This window comes from Tasmannia lanceolata, unplaced genomic scaffold (assembly GCF_043159265.1).
Source record: "Tasmannia lanceolata isolate RefF3 unplaced genomic scaffold, GAP_Taslan_0.1 ptg000015l, whole genome shotgun sequence".
In the NCBI taxonomy this organism is placed as follows: domain Eukaryota; kingdom Viridiplantae; phylum Streptophyta; class Magnoliopsida; order Canellales; family Winteraceae; genus Tasmannia; species Tasmannia lanceolata.
In genome coordinates this window covers 58770032-58786513 of record NW_027518692.1, presented here as the reverse complement: position 1 = coordinate 58786513, position 16482 = coordinate 58770032, and the positions used below count along the sequence as shown (strand labels likewise).

General features: G+C 39.2%; 1 protein-coding gene, 1 long non-coding RNA gene and 1 other non-coding gene across 3 annotated transcripts; 2 read left to right on the top strand and 1 right to left on the bottom strand.

Moving 5' to 3' along the window:
- Positions 1-2096: 2096 nt before the first annotated feature.
- Positions 2097-2193, bottom strand: LOC143847632 (small nucleolar RNA snoR1). The gene has a single exon (XR_013235159.1). It is a non-coding gene; the product is annotated as a small nucleolar RNA snoR1 (small nucleolar RNA).
- A 1114-nt stretch (positions 2194-3307) lies between these two features.
- Positions 3308-3796, top strand: LOC143892112 (uncharacterized). The gene has a single exon (XM_077396578.1). It carries the CDS (start codon positions 3308-3310, stop codon positions 3794-3796), a length of 489 nt encoding a protein of 162 aa, XP_077252693.1.
- A 4664-nt stretch (positions 3797-8460) lies between these two features.
- On the top strand, positions 8461-14813 carry LOC143846262 (uncharacterized). The gene is made up of 2 exons (XR_013234720.1): positions 8461-8693; positions 14439-14813. It is a non-coding gene; the product is annotated as an uncharacterized LOC143846262 (long non-coding RNA).
- Positions 14814-16482: the final 1669 nt, after the last annotated feature.

The following is a 16482-nucleotide window of genomic DNA, read 5'->3' as shown; positions in this document are numbered from 1 at the left end:
TTATGCATGTGTCGCAACGTGAGGCATCCAATTGTTTATAATCTATGGAAATTTTTCCATTGAATTTAGATATCAACCACTTAAAAATTTAACTTTTCATTGAGGTTTTGAATTGACAAACCCAAGATAAGGTTGCTCCACTGTGACCTGGTGATCACGGGTTCGAGCCACAGAAACAACCTCTCTACAAAGCAGGAGTAAGGCTGCGTACATCTCGCCCTCCACAGACCCCCGCAATGGGAGCCTAGTGCACTAGGCCGCCCTTTTTTTATTGAGGTTTTGAATTGATAACATGATAACAGATTAATCTCTAAGAAATTATTTTCTTTTTTCCATTTTTTTTTTCTTGGCCAAGAAGGTTCAAGGGGATAAATCTGTTAGTACGATAGCTTGAAAAGTGGGTCCTTTAATTTTGAAAATGCTTTACAAAACGTGTAGAGTTGAATGAATTAGAAAAGTTAGGGACATAAAAGTTATAACCAAATATTGAAAATAGATTAGGTAGGTAATTTCGTGGCTCTCTGTTTTGCAAGAAGAGAAGCAACAGCCACTTTTTAGCTGATTTTCAGACCTGCTAGGTAAACCAATGCGCTAAAAGCCACAAAGTTGATGGAACACAATAGAATAAGCCGATTAAGCATGTCTGAGGATGGCTCCGAGTCCGACCTAGTCTCATATATAGGCTGATGGGCAGGCCCCCCAACCCAGGACCATAACAATTGACAACACTTTCACTTATGAAATTTTTTGCCCTGAAAGATTTTCACTGTTATAAGGCCTTAATTGTATTGGATTTTAAGAATTGATTGCGTCCAAAACTATTCTTAGACTAAAGTCTACGTTTAATTTTGAGTCCACTAATCAGTTTTGGACTCACAATCAATTCTAAAATCCTAAACAAAGAGGGCCTAACATTTTTTTACCGTAGTGGCTGCACCCTACCAAATATTGAAGAAGACTAGCTGTGGGAGCTTTCAGATCCTGACCTTCCCTGATTCGCCCTGTTATCCCCGCTCCATAATCCTATTAGTTCAGAGAGGGAGATTTTACAAGGTGTAAGCCTTTACAGTCCCGTATTTTTCAAAAAGTATTGTGCGAATCCAAATCAAATATGTGATGGGCCACAACATAAATAGGTTGTTCCCCAAAAATCATTTCCACGGGATGATCCTAGCCCTCCAATCTATAAAGGTTTCCATAATATGCAGTTTCACTATAGATCGGAGGGTTGGAATTTTTTCCATTGAAATGATTTTTTGGGCGAGGCCAATTTACATTTTGGCCCATCACATGGATGGTTTGGATCATCTTATACCCATCAACGGGAAATTATACAGTGCCCAAGCAGGCATGCTCATGTAAGTGACCCACCATTGATATTTGATCCAACGGTGGACAGTTTTTAAGCCTTTGATATATGATCCAACATCAGCCCAGTTTCAAAGATGCTAAGGGCTGCATGCTCTCTTGGGCACCATATAATTTTTCCCTAATCAACAGGCCATATATGTAAACCTAATCAACAACAATTTCTGCACGAGATTTCATATAATCAGTGGGCATTGTTAGAAATTCGGCCCACCTATTTGGATGATCCAAACTGATGGGGTCCGGACTCAGCACTGAGGGATTGTTAGCTTGGACCACCCAGCCCTACCATAACCTGTTACCGATTTTAGACCTAACACAAACCATTCGGCAGACGTCCCAAATAAGTGGCCCCACTTGCCATATGAAATCGGCATTTTACATGGCTCAACTATGTAGGGCCCACAGATCTTAGGGTAAGAATTTTTTGGGAAAGTTTGGATAGTAAAAATATTTCACCGTATTCAATTTTTACAATTTTCACTTAGAGGGGACCTTCCCCTCTAAGTTAACAATGATCAGGAAAAAAAAATCTCGAGAAAAAAAAAATGAAAAATTTTCCTTCAGAAATGTTTTTCTCGCAATCCTGAGTTAGGATCGCCTCTTTAGAAAAGAAAACGAAAGCAGGAAAAAGAAGAAGAAGCTAAAACATACACTGATCATCGTTGCTCTAATTTCTCTCTAATAAAAACAGAGAGGAAAAAATAGAGAGAGAGAGAGAGAGGGAGGGCTCAGATATTTGCTAACTTTGCTCAAGGAAGAGGTCCCAAAAGAGAGACCCTTCTCGTACAAGAGGTGTCAGAAGAAGCACTGATCATCTTTGCCCTAACTTCTCTCGAATGAAAAAAATAAAATAAAAATGAAAGCAAGCAAGAGAAAATTCATGTGATAGAAGTAGTAGAGAAAATTGCAGACTTCGGGCATTGGGTAGGGTTTGATAGGCGGGTTTTTTTTAGGGTTTTGAGATACAGAGCCTCTCGTTGGTATTTATAGGGCCTGGCCTTGCTTTGTCAAGTTGGTTTGGATTACGAACCAAGCTTTCATTTGGTTCGGTTCTAGGTTTGGTGACGAATTATTGTCCCCTTTATACTTGGGACACCCTCCTCTAGTGTTCTACACTAGATGGGGCTGTGGCAAGTAAAAAAGGGGGATGATATATCATTTCACATTAATTTTTCATCCAAGTTGGTTGTTTTCGATGAGATTGTACATGGTACCTTCTCTCAAGTCTAGTATTTTTCAAAAAGTAGAGTGGGGCCCACTTCATAGGATGATCCTAACCCACATTAATAGAAACCTATAAGGATCGGAGGGTTATTTGATCCTATGTAGATGATTTATAGGGTATAGACTATGAACGGTTAGGATCATCCTATCCTATGGAGTGGGCTCCACTATACTTTTTGAAAAATAATGTGTCATCCAAACGGACCCTAAGTGATTTTTCAAATTACCAAAAACATACACAAGTGAGAGTGAGGTTCGTGCCTTGATCATTTTGAAACTTTTGGTTGGCGGTTTCAGTAATTTTCCTCGAAAAAGCATGTCATTTACTACCATTGTACAGAGAAGGAAAAATGAAAGCACTTCGGCTAGCTTTGTCACTACTACATGTTAAATTACTCAAATCTCTTCATTAGATTACAAATTCCTAGGTTTCAATGTGATCTTTTGGAAGGGTAATTTAGTCCTTACGTTCGAATTCCTATTTTGCCTAAAGAGAATCTCTGCCAGTTTACTAAAACTAGGTGCATTTCAGTAATTTCCTCATTTATTAACTTAACAAAATAGGGGAAATGCATGAAGGACACCATTTCTATACGTAAGAGAAATAATTCTCTTTCTTATTAAATCTCACCCACAGAGAGAGGAGAAGGAGGGAGAGAATTCTGAGCATTCTGGAGCTCCATTTTACCAATTGAGGATCGGGTTCTGGTGCATGGATCTGACGGTCGAAAATTCGAGGAAAATAGCGATAAGAGGAAGACGATCTCCGGCGGAAGAGGCAGAAGATCACGTGGACTGCTCCGTCGAGTTCTGCCGTACTTGTTCAGTGAGTCTAGTCGCCGACTGTGTTGCCGTCTGCCTTTGCCCGTGTGCGGTCCTTGACTTGTTTGCCCTTGCTTTTGTGAAAATCCCTTGGTTGGTTGGGAGGAGATGTGTGAGATTATTGAAAAAGAAGGGGCATTTGGTGGAATTGAAGAGGATAATTAGGAGGAAAAGAGGGGTAGAAAAGAAAGGGGTTATAGAGAGGGATGTGAGTTTGAGAAGGGAAGGAGGAGAGGAAGTAGAGTTTAATATTGTAGGGGTTGGAGAGGGAGAGAAAGAGAGTGAGGATTTCTGTGCAAGGGTTGAAGCTGAGAGAGTTTTGATGGAGTTGTATGAGGTGGGTCGTTTGGGATTTGGAAGTTTTGGAGAGGGAGAGTAGATGTTTTGGTTGTTGATTAACTGTTTTAATCACCTCCTTTTTTTTTTTTGGCTAGAAAGGAAGGCAAAGGGGAGGGAGGAATGAATCTAGTGTTGTTTATCTTATCATTTTAATAAAAATGTTATTTGAGAGGGGAACTTGATCTCTTCTTTCATACACCCATGTTTGATTAATTAGGGTTTTTCCCTCCCTAGCCTATTAGAGCAAAGGGTGCATGTGTTTTTTAGGGTAAGAATGTCCTTTAGATTCTTGTGTATATTTTATTTTATTTCATTGCAAATGAAATGAATTAGCACAGGTGTATCGATTTCGAAGGCAAATTTCATTTGTGCAAATCAAATGAATGTAAATCATTTTAATTTTGAATAATTTATAAGATAGTAGTCTCCCTCATGCTCTTCCCCCCTCAATAGGGTATAATCTATAGACTAGTGTCATATTTTATTATTATAAAGTATTACTTAGCATAAATACAATATAATTTTTGAAGCCATTAAAAAAATAAATCATTTTAATTTCAAAACTTTAGCTCCACATTGATTTTGAGTGGTTTTTCTCCTAAATTTTCCCGTATAAGGGTCATTTATTACACATTAAACACAGAATATTTTCTTTATTTTTTAGGAAAACACCTTAAAATACTTTAAAAGGAAATTTTAGGCTAAATTCAAAAAAAAAAAAAAATTAGCTTAATTTTGTGTTTAAAAAGGAGGAACATGAAGATCTCTTCTTCAGCTTCCTACCTTCCACTTCATTTAGATGTATACTTTTTTAGTTTCTTATTTCAATTATCTTTTATTGCCTACTTATAGAGTCGCTGATAGTGTTATTTTGTTATCTTAGCTAGATAGCTTGGATTAGTTGGAGTAATAAGTTAGGCCAAATATAGCTGTTAAGGTAAGAATAATTTATAAGTTAGTAGTCTTCCTCATCCTCTTCACCTCTCAATAGGGTATAATCTATAGACTGGTGTCATATTTTATTAATATAATGTATTACTTAGCATAAATACAATTAACTTTTGTTCCTATGCCATAATGGGAGTATGTTTTTAAAGTGTTTTCCACCCAAAAAACCTCGCCAAAGATTCCCACGATGATCGCTGTGATTTTGTGGGGTTCCTTTGATGCCATAATACTATGGATAGGCCATGAGCAAAATCCAGCCCAATTGGAAGATTCAAGCCCTCTGATTTGAATAGGCTTTCTTGATGAATATGGATTGTTGCCTTTTGATTCTCTCAATGTCCATTCAGTGGATGCAAATTGGAGGGTTAGATGGCTCATCCATGACAAGGCCCGTTAATATAGGGGGTGCAGGAATCAGTAACCAGAAACGGTATCCTAGTTTGATTAACTTAGAAGTCGAAGAGGAAAAGATTAAAATTAGGTCTTATTCGTTTCAGATTGTGACAATTGATGATGAGGGCCCCAACTGATTATTGGCCCAAAATTATGTTTTTAATTTTGGGCCAATAATCGGTTGTCACAATCTAAAATGTGTTTGTTTGAGATTATTACAGCTGATTGCCTCCCCCAATCCGATTATTGGACCCAAAATTACATTAATTTTGGGGTTGCAATCGGTTGACCCAATCTCAGACGAACAGGGCCTAAATCTATGCAAACGGATTGTGATTCCAATAATTGGTTTTGGGCTCACAATCGGTTGGCATTATGTTTGGCCCTGAGCATGCCAATATTAGCACCGATGGTGCGTAAATGTAACTCACTGTTCAAACAACTATTCAGAGTTCCTAGAGCTTCTTGTAAGGCTTGCTAGAACACTCGTTGTCGTACCTGATTAATTGCTCGTTGTTCTTCAAAATGAATGGTTTCATTTTTTAAATTATCTAATCGTTCCAAATTATTATAAGTAGCATTAATCAAATTCTCTTTTTCTCGTTCTATCTCAGAGTATCCATTCACTTTAAACTCATCTGCTTCCATTTCCACTTTCCGTAAGCGAGTTCGGGCTTTTTCGAGCTGCTCAACGGCTCTTCCATGTAGTTCTTCTAAATTTCGAATAGTACTCAAGATCCTCTGTTTTCGATTATCTAATAAATCACTTAATGAAAGTAGATTATCTTCCCATTCATTTCACAACTAAACTTCCATGATCTCTTCCTGAACCGAACATGAATCTTTCAATTCATTTGGCTCTCACGCTTAGTTACTTAATGGGCATTCCCATATCTTTTAATGTAATGAGCCTACCCTCTCTTCTTTGTTCGTATTCCACGATATCGAAACTGATACAATACCAGAATAGAATAATCTGAGGACTCTTCCGACCAGACAAAAAATCTGTAATTGTCAGCAAAGTTGTTTATTTTTATTTTTATTTTTGTATTCTCTTTCTGTGAAAGAATCGGGAGACACCCCATTACATACATTCTTGGCGGGGTTACCAAAAAGTTCAACTTTTCTTTTTTCTTTTTTAAAATATAAGATCTATAAGAGAAAAGCCAATCACCCACCCAATCCAATATTGATTGAATGCCTGAGCACTCAGAGACTCTCGTGAGTCCGGAAGTCTGGATACAAAGTATCTTCAGTCCTTTGCTTGTTGTTGGTACTCCAGAGAAATAAATCTTGATCGAACCCATATTTGCCTAATGGTTACAATCTGCTCATGGTAAGACTTCATATGGGTTCGATGTACTCTTATCTTCAACGAATGGCCCAGCTTTCAATGCTGGTAGAAGCATATGGTTACCCGGCTGGTTAAATGTCGTTAATGAGAATAGTAATTCACTATTCTTAACAATAGGTCCTGGAGACTTCTTGGTTCATCATGCTATTGCTCTAGGTTTGCATACAACCACACTGATCTTAGTAAAAGGTGCTTTAGACGCACGTGGTTCCAAGTTAATGCCAGATAAAAAGGATTTCAGTTATAGTTTTCCCTCCTAACACACACAAGCCATCCGATTTATCAAACCGAGGCAACCAAGGGACTCTTTCCGAACGCAACACTGACACCGGCAAGCCGACGCAACGGTGAACTCGAACCCCCCGTTGGGAGTTGGCCCGCAACGTTGGGGTTGGGTAGGCCAACCCACCATTGTCCTTTCCCGCGGGAGGTGCCCCAAGGAGACTTTACGTAGCTCGTCGCAAAGCAAGGCACGGACGCACGCACACAATGCACTTATGCGGGACAAGAAAGGCTACACGATGTCATTAAAGTGCTAAGTACACGTGAAAGCACCCAGGACACTCAGGCTAGGCATGGTACATTGGCTAGGTTTTGAATTCTTTGTTTCAGATCCGGCTCATCAGCAGAAGAAGGAGAAGAATGTGGTGGAAAGAGGTTGCTTGGTATCGATCCCATTGGCTCGACATTAGCATCAATGGCACCACTCGGGTCATATGCCCCAGGTAGAAGTGTAGGAGAAGGAGTTGAATCGAGGTACTTACTTGCCTCTTCAATGGATGGAGGAAGGAGAGATGGTTAGTTCAGGTCGCCAGTCGGAGATACAGCTACAGGGTTCAGAGTCGAAAGGAGTGGTTTACTGGGGCAGATGGATGGCAGGTCTATTAGACTCCAATGAAGCGGGAGGAAATCTCCTTCGGACCCCCCCTTAGACCTGCGAGTCTAAACCAGCCTTTCTCGCTTGGGCAGACGAGTAGCGGTCACTTCCTATTGTACACATCCATCATCCATGGAATGATGGGAAAAAGAAGAAACGAATACAGCCGTAGGAATTTAATTGGAAAAAAAAAGGATTTGCTAGCGTCCATCGCAAATGGCATTTCGTGGATGGCCTGTTGCATCTAACAGCAGCCACCTAATGAAGACAAAATCTGCTGTAATGTGAGCCTCTGTGGCTGTTGATGCAACAGACCATCCGTGAAATGCCTTTTGCGATGGGCGCTAGCAATTCCCAAAAAATAATCAATAAAATTTTCATTGTGATCCAGGTATAATCAGAAATACACCTAGGGATGGGAAAACAATTCCAACGAATTTTCCACATTTACCTAGACCTGGCAAAAAAGTGACCGAGACCAGCATGCCCGTAATTTACAGGTCTGGGCCACTAAATTAGTGACCCGTTGAAATTTGACCTGGCCCGTACGGGTCCCATCAAAACTGAGCAGGGCTGGGTAAACTTGCAGGTGCCCACGGGTGGCAGTAAAAACCCAAATGATCGAGATTTTATATAGTGTAAGCCCTTATAGTCCCATATTTTTCAGAAAGTATTGTGCCGACCAAATCATAGGATGATCTAAACTGTCCATGCGAAGGAACACAATGTAAATAGGTTGTGCCCTAAAATTCATTTTCCAAAGAATGATCTTAGCCCTCCTATCTATAGAGGTTCGCATCTAGGATCATCCTATGGAAATGATTTTTTAGGCACAACCTATTTACGTTATGGCCCATCACATGGACAGTTTGGATCATCCTATAGTGTGGGAACAAAAACAGCAAAAAGAAAATAGAAAAAATGTGACCCGCGCGGGTCCATCGGTGGGGTCTGGGTTCACAAAATAGTGACCTGTAAGATTCGGGGTCATTTATGACAAGGCCCACACCACTCGGACCGATATATATGGATTGGGTGAAACCTGGCCTGGCCCACTTCTTTGCCAGGGTCCGATCATTTATTTGAACCAAACACCCGAATCGGAATAGAATTTTGGCAATCCAAACGCACCCATGTGAGTCCAAGTGATACAAATATGGTGGGTCCTATCTTTGAATGATCTGAACCATCCACTTGAAGGACTGACTGGCTTCGGATCTCATGTAGCTCTCCTCCGAAAATCAACGAGGTCGGAGGCTTCAGAGAGGAAAATGTCGAATCCAATGAGGGAGATTTAAAGTCCAGAAGCTCCTCCTCAATATCTCTGTTGCAGAGAGCGGAGATCGCCTCACAAGGGCCTCCAACGTAATTTCTCATAACATTTCTAATTCTCTATCCCTTTTTTTTTTTCTGTAACGAAAATCCCTTACTCAAATCGATTAATATATTTTTTCTTCTTCCTCCTTTGTCTTTTGGATTCATTGTAACATAGTGATTGTATGAATGTGAAATAATTTGTTTACGTCTTGTTTGAGTCTGTGGTCTAATAGATTACAAATTTACACACAACTTGCACCCACAATCGATTCTAGATTTTACACCCAAGTTTTGGGACACTCATGCTATTATGGTGGGTTGCATTATTATGAAATCAATCCTTAGTTTGCTCATTCTCCATGAAAACCATGGTAGACAAACTGGGTTACTAAGAGAGGACACATCTTGCCTTCCAAAGAAAAAAAAAATGAAAAAGGAAAATATAGGAGCATGTCTTATGGACCTCACTAAGACCCTGTTCGTTTGGGATTGTCCCAACTGAATATGAGCCCCAAAAAGATTATTGGGCTCAAAATTAAATGCAATTTTGATTCTAATAATCAGTTTGGAGCTCTCAATCGGTTGTCACAATCTCAAACGAACAGGGCATAAGTACTATTCAGATTATGATTGGTTGTGTATCGTTTGAAATTTAGTGAGCTTGATGAGAGGGGATTTAAGCTTTAAGGTTGAGGGAAAAAACTCTGGAAAGAGAACTCTTAGTCACTCAAATACACAGTCAATGAAATTGCTGGGCAAACTTACTTACAAATCAATGAATCATGGAGTTTTATGCTTGGATGTGATGGAACGGCATTAGATGCCATCAGTGTAATTCTGCTTTTGTACCCTCTTGAGGCCCTGCTTGTATTGCGCTTTTATTTTTTCGAAAAAAAAAAAGTGTTTTTATGGAATCTTTGTGATGGCCTAATGCTTCGTTTGGTTGCACAAAAACTCGGCAGCCGTCGGAATTTGGTTTGGATTTGGCATGCCATTCCACGTTAATGCAACGGACTCCCTTTGATTCCCTTGGATTTCTCTCATGTAATAATTGCTTGTCTCTTTCTTATCCCCTTCTTCCAAAAGCAAAGAATCATGGTTTAATTTTCTAGGGAACAATGCTCTCTCTCTCTTCCCTCTCTCTCCTCTCCCCCTATATTGGTAATGACACCCCCTACTTTTTGTCCTACTCTTCGAGTATATGCAGCGCAAGTGCGCAACCAAACACTATTACACAATTTTCCGAGTTAATTCTAGGCACTTCAAAATGCTTGCCTCTTCCCTTTGACTTCCTATTCCACTACTCTCCGAGCCACTCCAATCAACCAAAAGAATCATAAAGGGGTACAAACTAATCTTTGAAGTAAGAAAAAAATGTTTGGTCTGAAAGCAGTGTACATGAATATGGGAATTCTTTCTTGAGTATTGCGCTTCGTAATTGTACTTCTTTCATTCTCTATTCTCGGCTAGTGTAGTGATTATTTTGGTGCAGTGTTCGAGATCTTTCAGGTGATAATTGGAACATTGATTTTGATATTGAATCCCATTGGTAATTCTGTTACCATCGAGTTGTTTTTTTAGAGTTGGATGCTTATTCTGGCTAGATTTTGTATTTAGTTTATTTCTGATCAATAAGAATAATACGTTTTCATATAATTTGCCGTTCAAAATTTTCTTCACTCATTAGTTCATGTTTTTAAGCACAAATTATTTCTTTTACACGTTGTCCATAGTTCATATGATATTGAAATGCGAATTTAGAAGGTCAATATTCATCAGGTTGCAGTTTTTCCTGGACGGACATTGCAATTGGTGCGATGCAACAGTGTAGTTTTTCTCTTGTTATAACAGGGTCTGATTGGTTGATTATCAACCTACATATGTGTTTTATAACAGGGTCTGATTGGTTGATTATCAACCTACATATGTGTTTTATAACAGGGTCTGATTCGTTGATTATCAACCTACATATGTGTTTTATAACAGGGTCTGATTCGTTGATTATCAACCTACATATGTGTTTCATTGGAGTTGGTATTCAGTATTTCATGGATTAACTGTTGTAATCGGTGGGTTGACGGTAAGGTGGGGGTCACATGGCATTCAATATTTCTGGTTAAATAAGTCAATGAGGGAGTCACATGGCATTTGGTAAAGATAATGGATGCTTTTCCATTTTTATATAACTCTAGAATTGGGAAGGGGTGTGTCTACGGTTTTACATTTAGTCAAAACTTCTAAAATAACCATGATATGGGTCAGGTGGTAGGATTCAGGAAAATTCTTACGGAGGGCGCGGTTCTTTGAAGAGGAGGAGTCAGGAGATTACTAAAAGCCCTCTAGGACCTTAGAATGAATATCTGGGCTTGCATCTTGCTTCATCGAGATTGCGGAAGGCTCTTCAAGGGTTGTGAGGATTTATCTTACCTGTACATGGGTTGTATAATAGTGAAAACAGCTCTGTGGTTGCCACTATTTAATAGAGATTGTCTGAGTTATTATTATGTTCCCCAAAATTTTAAAAGTGGGCAGAATATTGGTTTCTTTATTGACTACATGGAAATTAATGAAGTAAATTGGTCAAGAAAATGCCATTCAACTATTAATTCTTGTACTTGAAATGTTACTCGGGCCATTTTTGCATTAACTTCTAATGGATAGATTGTGATTCGATTTGGACTGCCCTTTTCTCATGAAATCTACAATTTTCAGCTATGATTTGTGGACACGGACACGGAGTGTCGGACACGGCAAACCCCCAAACATTAGAAACGGGGACACGGCTAAAATAGAAAGTGTATGTAATCATGATTTGTGGATATGGATTCGTGTGTCCAGTTTCGACATGGATACAATTTGTCTAAATGAGGTAAACACAATATTCAATAAAAAAACAAAATGTCACACTTGAAACGGTACAAAAACATGTCCTCACACACACACACATTAAGTCTAACGCTTCCCACGATACAAGTAAAGTGTTCAAAGGAGTGTGGACACGCGTGTCGTGTCGGACACGGTAGGGCACGTGAGTCGGCAATATAATCGAAGTGTCAGCCAAATCATAGTTTTTCAGGATGTAGTTAATTTGACTGACAATCCAGCTATGCCTTCATCTTCTTTGTTTTTTATGCCCCCATTCCCCTCGCGAAGTAGCTTTTGACGAGTTCAGAAAGGGCCTTCGACTCGACTCACTCATCTATTTTAGCAGAGGTAGAAGTGGGTCTCCTTGTAGCCAAAGTGAGTGCGAGTCCAATTCGTGACGTGCCTCCCCAACCTTTGGTGTGCCCTGGTATGTAGGTGTTGCATGTGCCAGTTTGAGATGGCCCATTTACCTCGGTTGGCCCTTCTAGAGGCTTGGCTTCTGTTTGGCCTCTTGGCGGGGCATTTTTTGTCAGCAGATCTGGAGGTGGGTTGTTGACAAGGGCAGGGTGCTCACCAAACATGTAGCTTCTTTTGGGCCTGCTCTCGCGATTGAATGTCTCAAGTTTGACTTTGGACACAATGCTTCTCAACAACCTTTTTTAGTCCATCGACCATCTTGGAATTTAGCGTATGAGGATGCCAACGTGGGCCCATTTGTGATACGTAAGGTATTGTCTCACCACGTGGAGCCGACACAGAGTTTGGGCGCTTGTGGATCAGGTGGGGAATCGACTCTGGGTATGCTCTTTGTACTTTTGCCCGAATGTTCTTGTTTCATTCTCTATCTTTGCTTGGCGGTGGTGCTCAATACCTACCCTGATGTGCTGGCTGGGAAGGTGGGCTCAGTCCTCAGTAATGTGACTACCTGATCCTGTCAGCAATGTATGGTTCAAGATTTACCCAAGCAAAGATAATATCACTTCTCAAAGTGAGGATAATTTTATTCAAAGTAAGTATGAATCAAACCTTTTATTAGCTCCAGTTTGTAGAAAACTCTCGAACTCTACCCTCATTTTATCCTTCCTAGGTTATGGTTTCTAAGCATCTTGGATGATGCCTAAATGGCGGGGGGCAGTTGAAAATCCAGAATCTACATTGATACTAGCTCTAGATGGTTGGCATTCCCCTAGGAAGGGCCTGTTGACAAATGTCAGCAATGGATTAATGAGAATTTAACCCTCATGGCTGTAGAGCCCGAGGAATTGAATTGACTTTCCCCAAGTATGTGCGACTTTCCAATGAAAAAACTGGTCAGATTTCATTGTGATTTGAGATATGATTGACCTTGCTTTCCAAGGGTAGAAATTAACCCCATGTTAGCGTTGACAGCAATGAGAGAATCCGACTCCACCCAACTGTTCTTTATTCCTTTAGCAAGGATGACCTCCATCCCATGGTGAATGACCTTCAATTACAGCAAGCATATGTGAACAGCTTGAGAGTCAATTGAGAAGGACAAGAAAATAGCACCCATGTGGTCACTAGAACACCCCCAATGGTATATGCCGTCATCTTGAGAGTCAATTGAGAAGGACAAGATAATAGCACCCATGTCCCCTAGAACACCCCCAATGGTATATGCCATCATCTTGAGAGTCAATTGAGAAGGACAAGATAATAGCACCCATGTGGTCCCCTAGAACACCTCCAATGGTGCCTCAATCTACCATTTCCTGTGTAAAACTTTAGTTCCTGTTGAATTTCCTTTTGCTGACTTTTTAGAGGTTTTCCTTTTTTAGAAATCTCCCTGTATGGACTGCCGGATCCAAGCATAGAAGGCACAAGAGAAGAACATATGGTTGAATTCTTTCAAAAGTAGATTTGCAAATGCAGCAGATTGGGTATACTGTTCGATCTTTTGGGATCCGGTGTAATGAAAAGATAGCTTGTTATGTAACGGTAAGAGGCGACAAGGCAATGCAACTTTTGGAGAGTGGTTTGAAAGTGAAGGAGTATGAGTTATTGAGAAGGAATTTTAGCGATACAGGATGCTTCGGTTTCGGTATCCAGGAGCACATTGATCTTGGAATTAAGTACGCTATCCATTTTCCTTGCACGTTTGCTTTATAACGTTCCAAACTATTTCTTATTAGGAAATCAAATTTATGGGTATATGCTTGTTGGTGATCTTTTTAACTGCATGTTATGTCAACTTTATCTGCATGTTCTTCTACACAGTGATGTAACCTCACATGAGTTTCCTGTAAGTTTGAACTTATGTAATTTATATATGGTAGATGAAACCTGAGTTGCCAACATGATGATACAATCACATTGATAAATATTCAGAAACATATGTTTAGATGTTATCAGTGTATGAAGTAACAATATCCTACAAGTTACTGGCCGGTAAAATACTAATTAATATGGAAATAGCATATAAACAACACTAACAGTGAGAAAAGGGTAAGAGTTGTCTGTTGATTGGTATGAAAAATTATCGCATGTATCAACATCTGTCTGATGTGGGCCATGTGGCATTTTTTAAAGAAGTCGAATGCCTTTTTTTCATTGGTTTCGATGAAGCGAATAACATTCTGCTCTGATGATATACTCCAGTACTCCTGTTACCTTGCCTAATTCTAGTGACCCACAGATTTCCGTTTTTTTATGAAATCCTAGGGAACACAAACAGAATACTCCAACTGCCCTAGCAGCATCAATGTGTGATAAGCAATTAGCCTCACATATTCAGATCATGGCTGAATATAGCTTTATGTGATGAAATAATGACTAATCTCATATAAAGGGATGGGTTTAAATTGAATTTTTCATTCCGTAGCTTTCTTTTTCTGCTTGTGTTCTGGCATCTTTGTTAGTATCAGTTCAACTTGCTGCCTTTATTTTTAAAATTCAAACTCTGGACAGGTACGATCCTTCAACAGGCATTTACGGAATGGACTTCTATGTCGTTTTGGAACGCCCTGGTTATCGGGTGGGTCGCCGCTGCCGGTGCAAGTCTCATGTTGGGATTCAGCACAGGGTCACAAAGGACGATGCCATGAAGTGGTTCCAAGTCAAGTATGAGGGTGTCATCCTCAATAAGTCCCAAAATATCACAGGGTAGTAAACATCTCAACATCACAACATTTGAGTTCTGTTTTGCCTGTTATTTTCTTCAAACTTGAGAGATCATGTTGCTTTTAGGAGTGTTTTTCAGCCTTGTAGGATTTTCTTCTTTCTGTTCTCTTTCTTGGTTGTACTTGAAATTGCAGTTGATGAAAGATTCCCTTTAATTGTCTATTTTTGGCTACTATAAAACTAGGCTACTGGTTTTTTTGCACTACCATGGTTTGATAATTGCACTAACTCATCTTGTCTTTCGATGCCAGTCCTGTTAGAAAAAATAATATCCATATACTAGACTTTTTTTTTTCCCTGAATGGCATCTATACTAGCCTTGTTCTTCCATTTTTTTGAATGGCCCTGTTTGAATTTAAGGAATTGTTTGGAAAAGAACACCTTTTTCATCATTTAAAAAACCTTTTCAAAATTTATTGTTTTTCAATTGTTTGACTACAAATGAAATTAATAATTTGAAGATCAGTTGAAGTTTTACTTAGAAGGCCCTTCAATTCATAACCTCTAAAAAGCTATTTTCTCATCATTTCCCTCTAAATCATGCGATCTAAAAAAGTTTTCCTGATACTTTTTTTCCACAAAAGATCTGTCATTGCAATCCAAACAGCTCTGTTTGGATGCCAAGAGAAATGTTTATCGTGAAAAAAAATTGTCTAGTATTTAGTGGGAAATGGTATATGTATGGCTCATTTAGTAGGATATCATTATAAATTGAAGGTTCTTCGACCATTTCAAATAATAAAAAGAAAAATTCAAGGTCCTAAATAAAACTTGAACTGCTGTGATTCAAGTCATTTTTTCATTTGCAGTCAAACAATGAAAAATAAATTTTGGGATTTTTTTTTCTTCTTGGAAAACATGCAATCTCATAAGTAGTGCCCTTTCCCTTGTCTTCATCAGTCCTTAATACCAATAAGACCTGAGAATGCGAAAACAATCCCCTTTATCATTTCCACAGGCACCACCAACATCTGCTGATCTTGGATTCCCAATGAACATCCTTGATGTTGATTAACTGCCTTTGTCTATGTTTTAAATTCCTATACATTGGATAACTTGGCATCTCTATCCTTTCAGCAAAGGTTATCTTTATACACATAATATGCTCAGGATTTCATCTCACTTAGAAGTTTATGAAATTCTTCTAGTTTTATTCTAACTCGGGTACAACAACCTAAAGCAAGTCTCATATTTTCATGGTGATAAAATCTTTTTGTTGGAAGAGTTTGATTGTTAGTATTATAACTTAGGTAGCACAATTCCATGAAATCATGGAATACTATCATTGTCAAGACAACTTCTTTGAGGCTTGACCAAATTAAATAGGTCAATTCTTCCAAAGAAATTAACCTATGAAACTAAAACATGAACCATATTCATAGTGATCTCGTTACTTCAATTGAGATCAAACTGAGTAGTCGTAGGTTGCGAGTTTTCCGAGCATAGTAACTTTTGGTGAAAAGCTTTAAGGCGCAAGGCTCTCAGCTGTACAAAATCAATGAAAAACCCTGCATTAGATTAGATGAATCATACCTAAAAACGATCCGAGGGACTCTCACAAGAGTTTCAATTTCTCTAATGGTGACTAAACTAATTGGAAAATGATATGGAGACACTGCCAGTGGGACGCCCTCGTTGGACTGCCAAGTACAATGGGGCATTGCCGCGGGTCCTCTGTCTGTGTGTGTGGGTCCACTTGTCAGGCAACTGGGGCACCTAAAGAGAAGGTTCCTTGAGAAAATAATAAAAAAGGAGGTGATCAAACTGTCTGTTCTTTTCTTATTTTTCTTCTTACTTTCCATCTCTGCGTATATAAATGAAAAAAAAAAAC

Excerpts from the sequence above, each read along its gene's own strand:
- LOC143892112 (XM_077396578.1), top strand. The coding sequence starts at position 3,308 with ATGGATCTGACGGTCGAAAATTCGAGGAAAATAGCGATAAGAGGAAGA.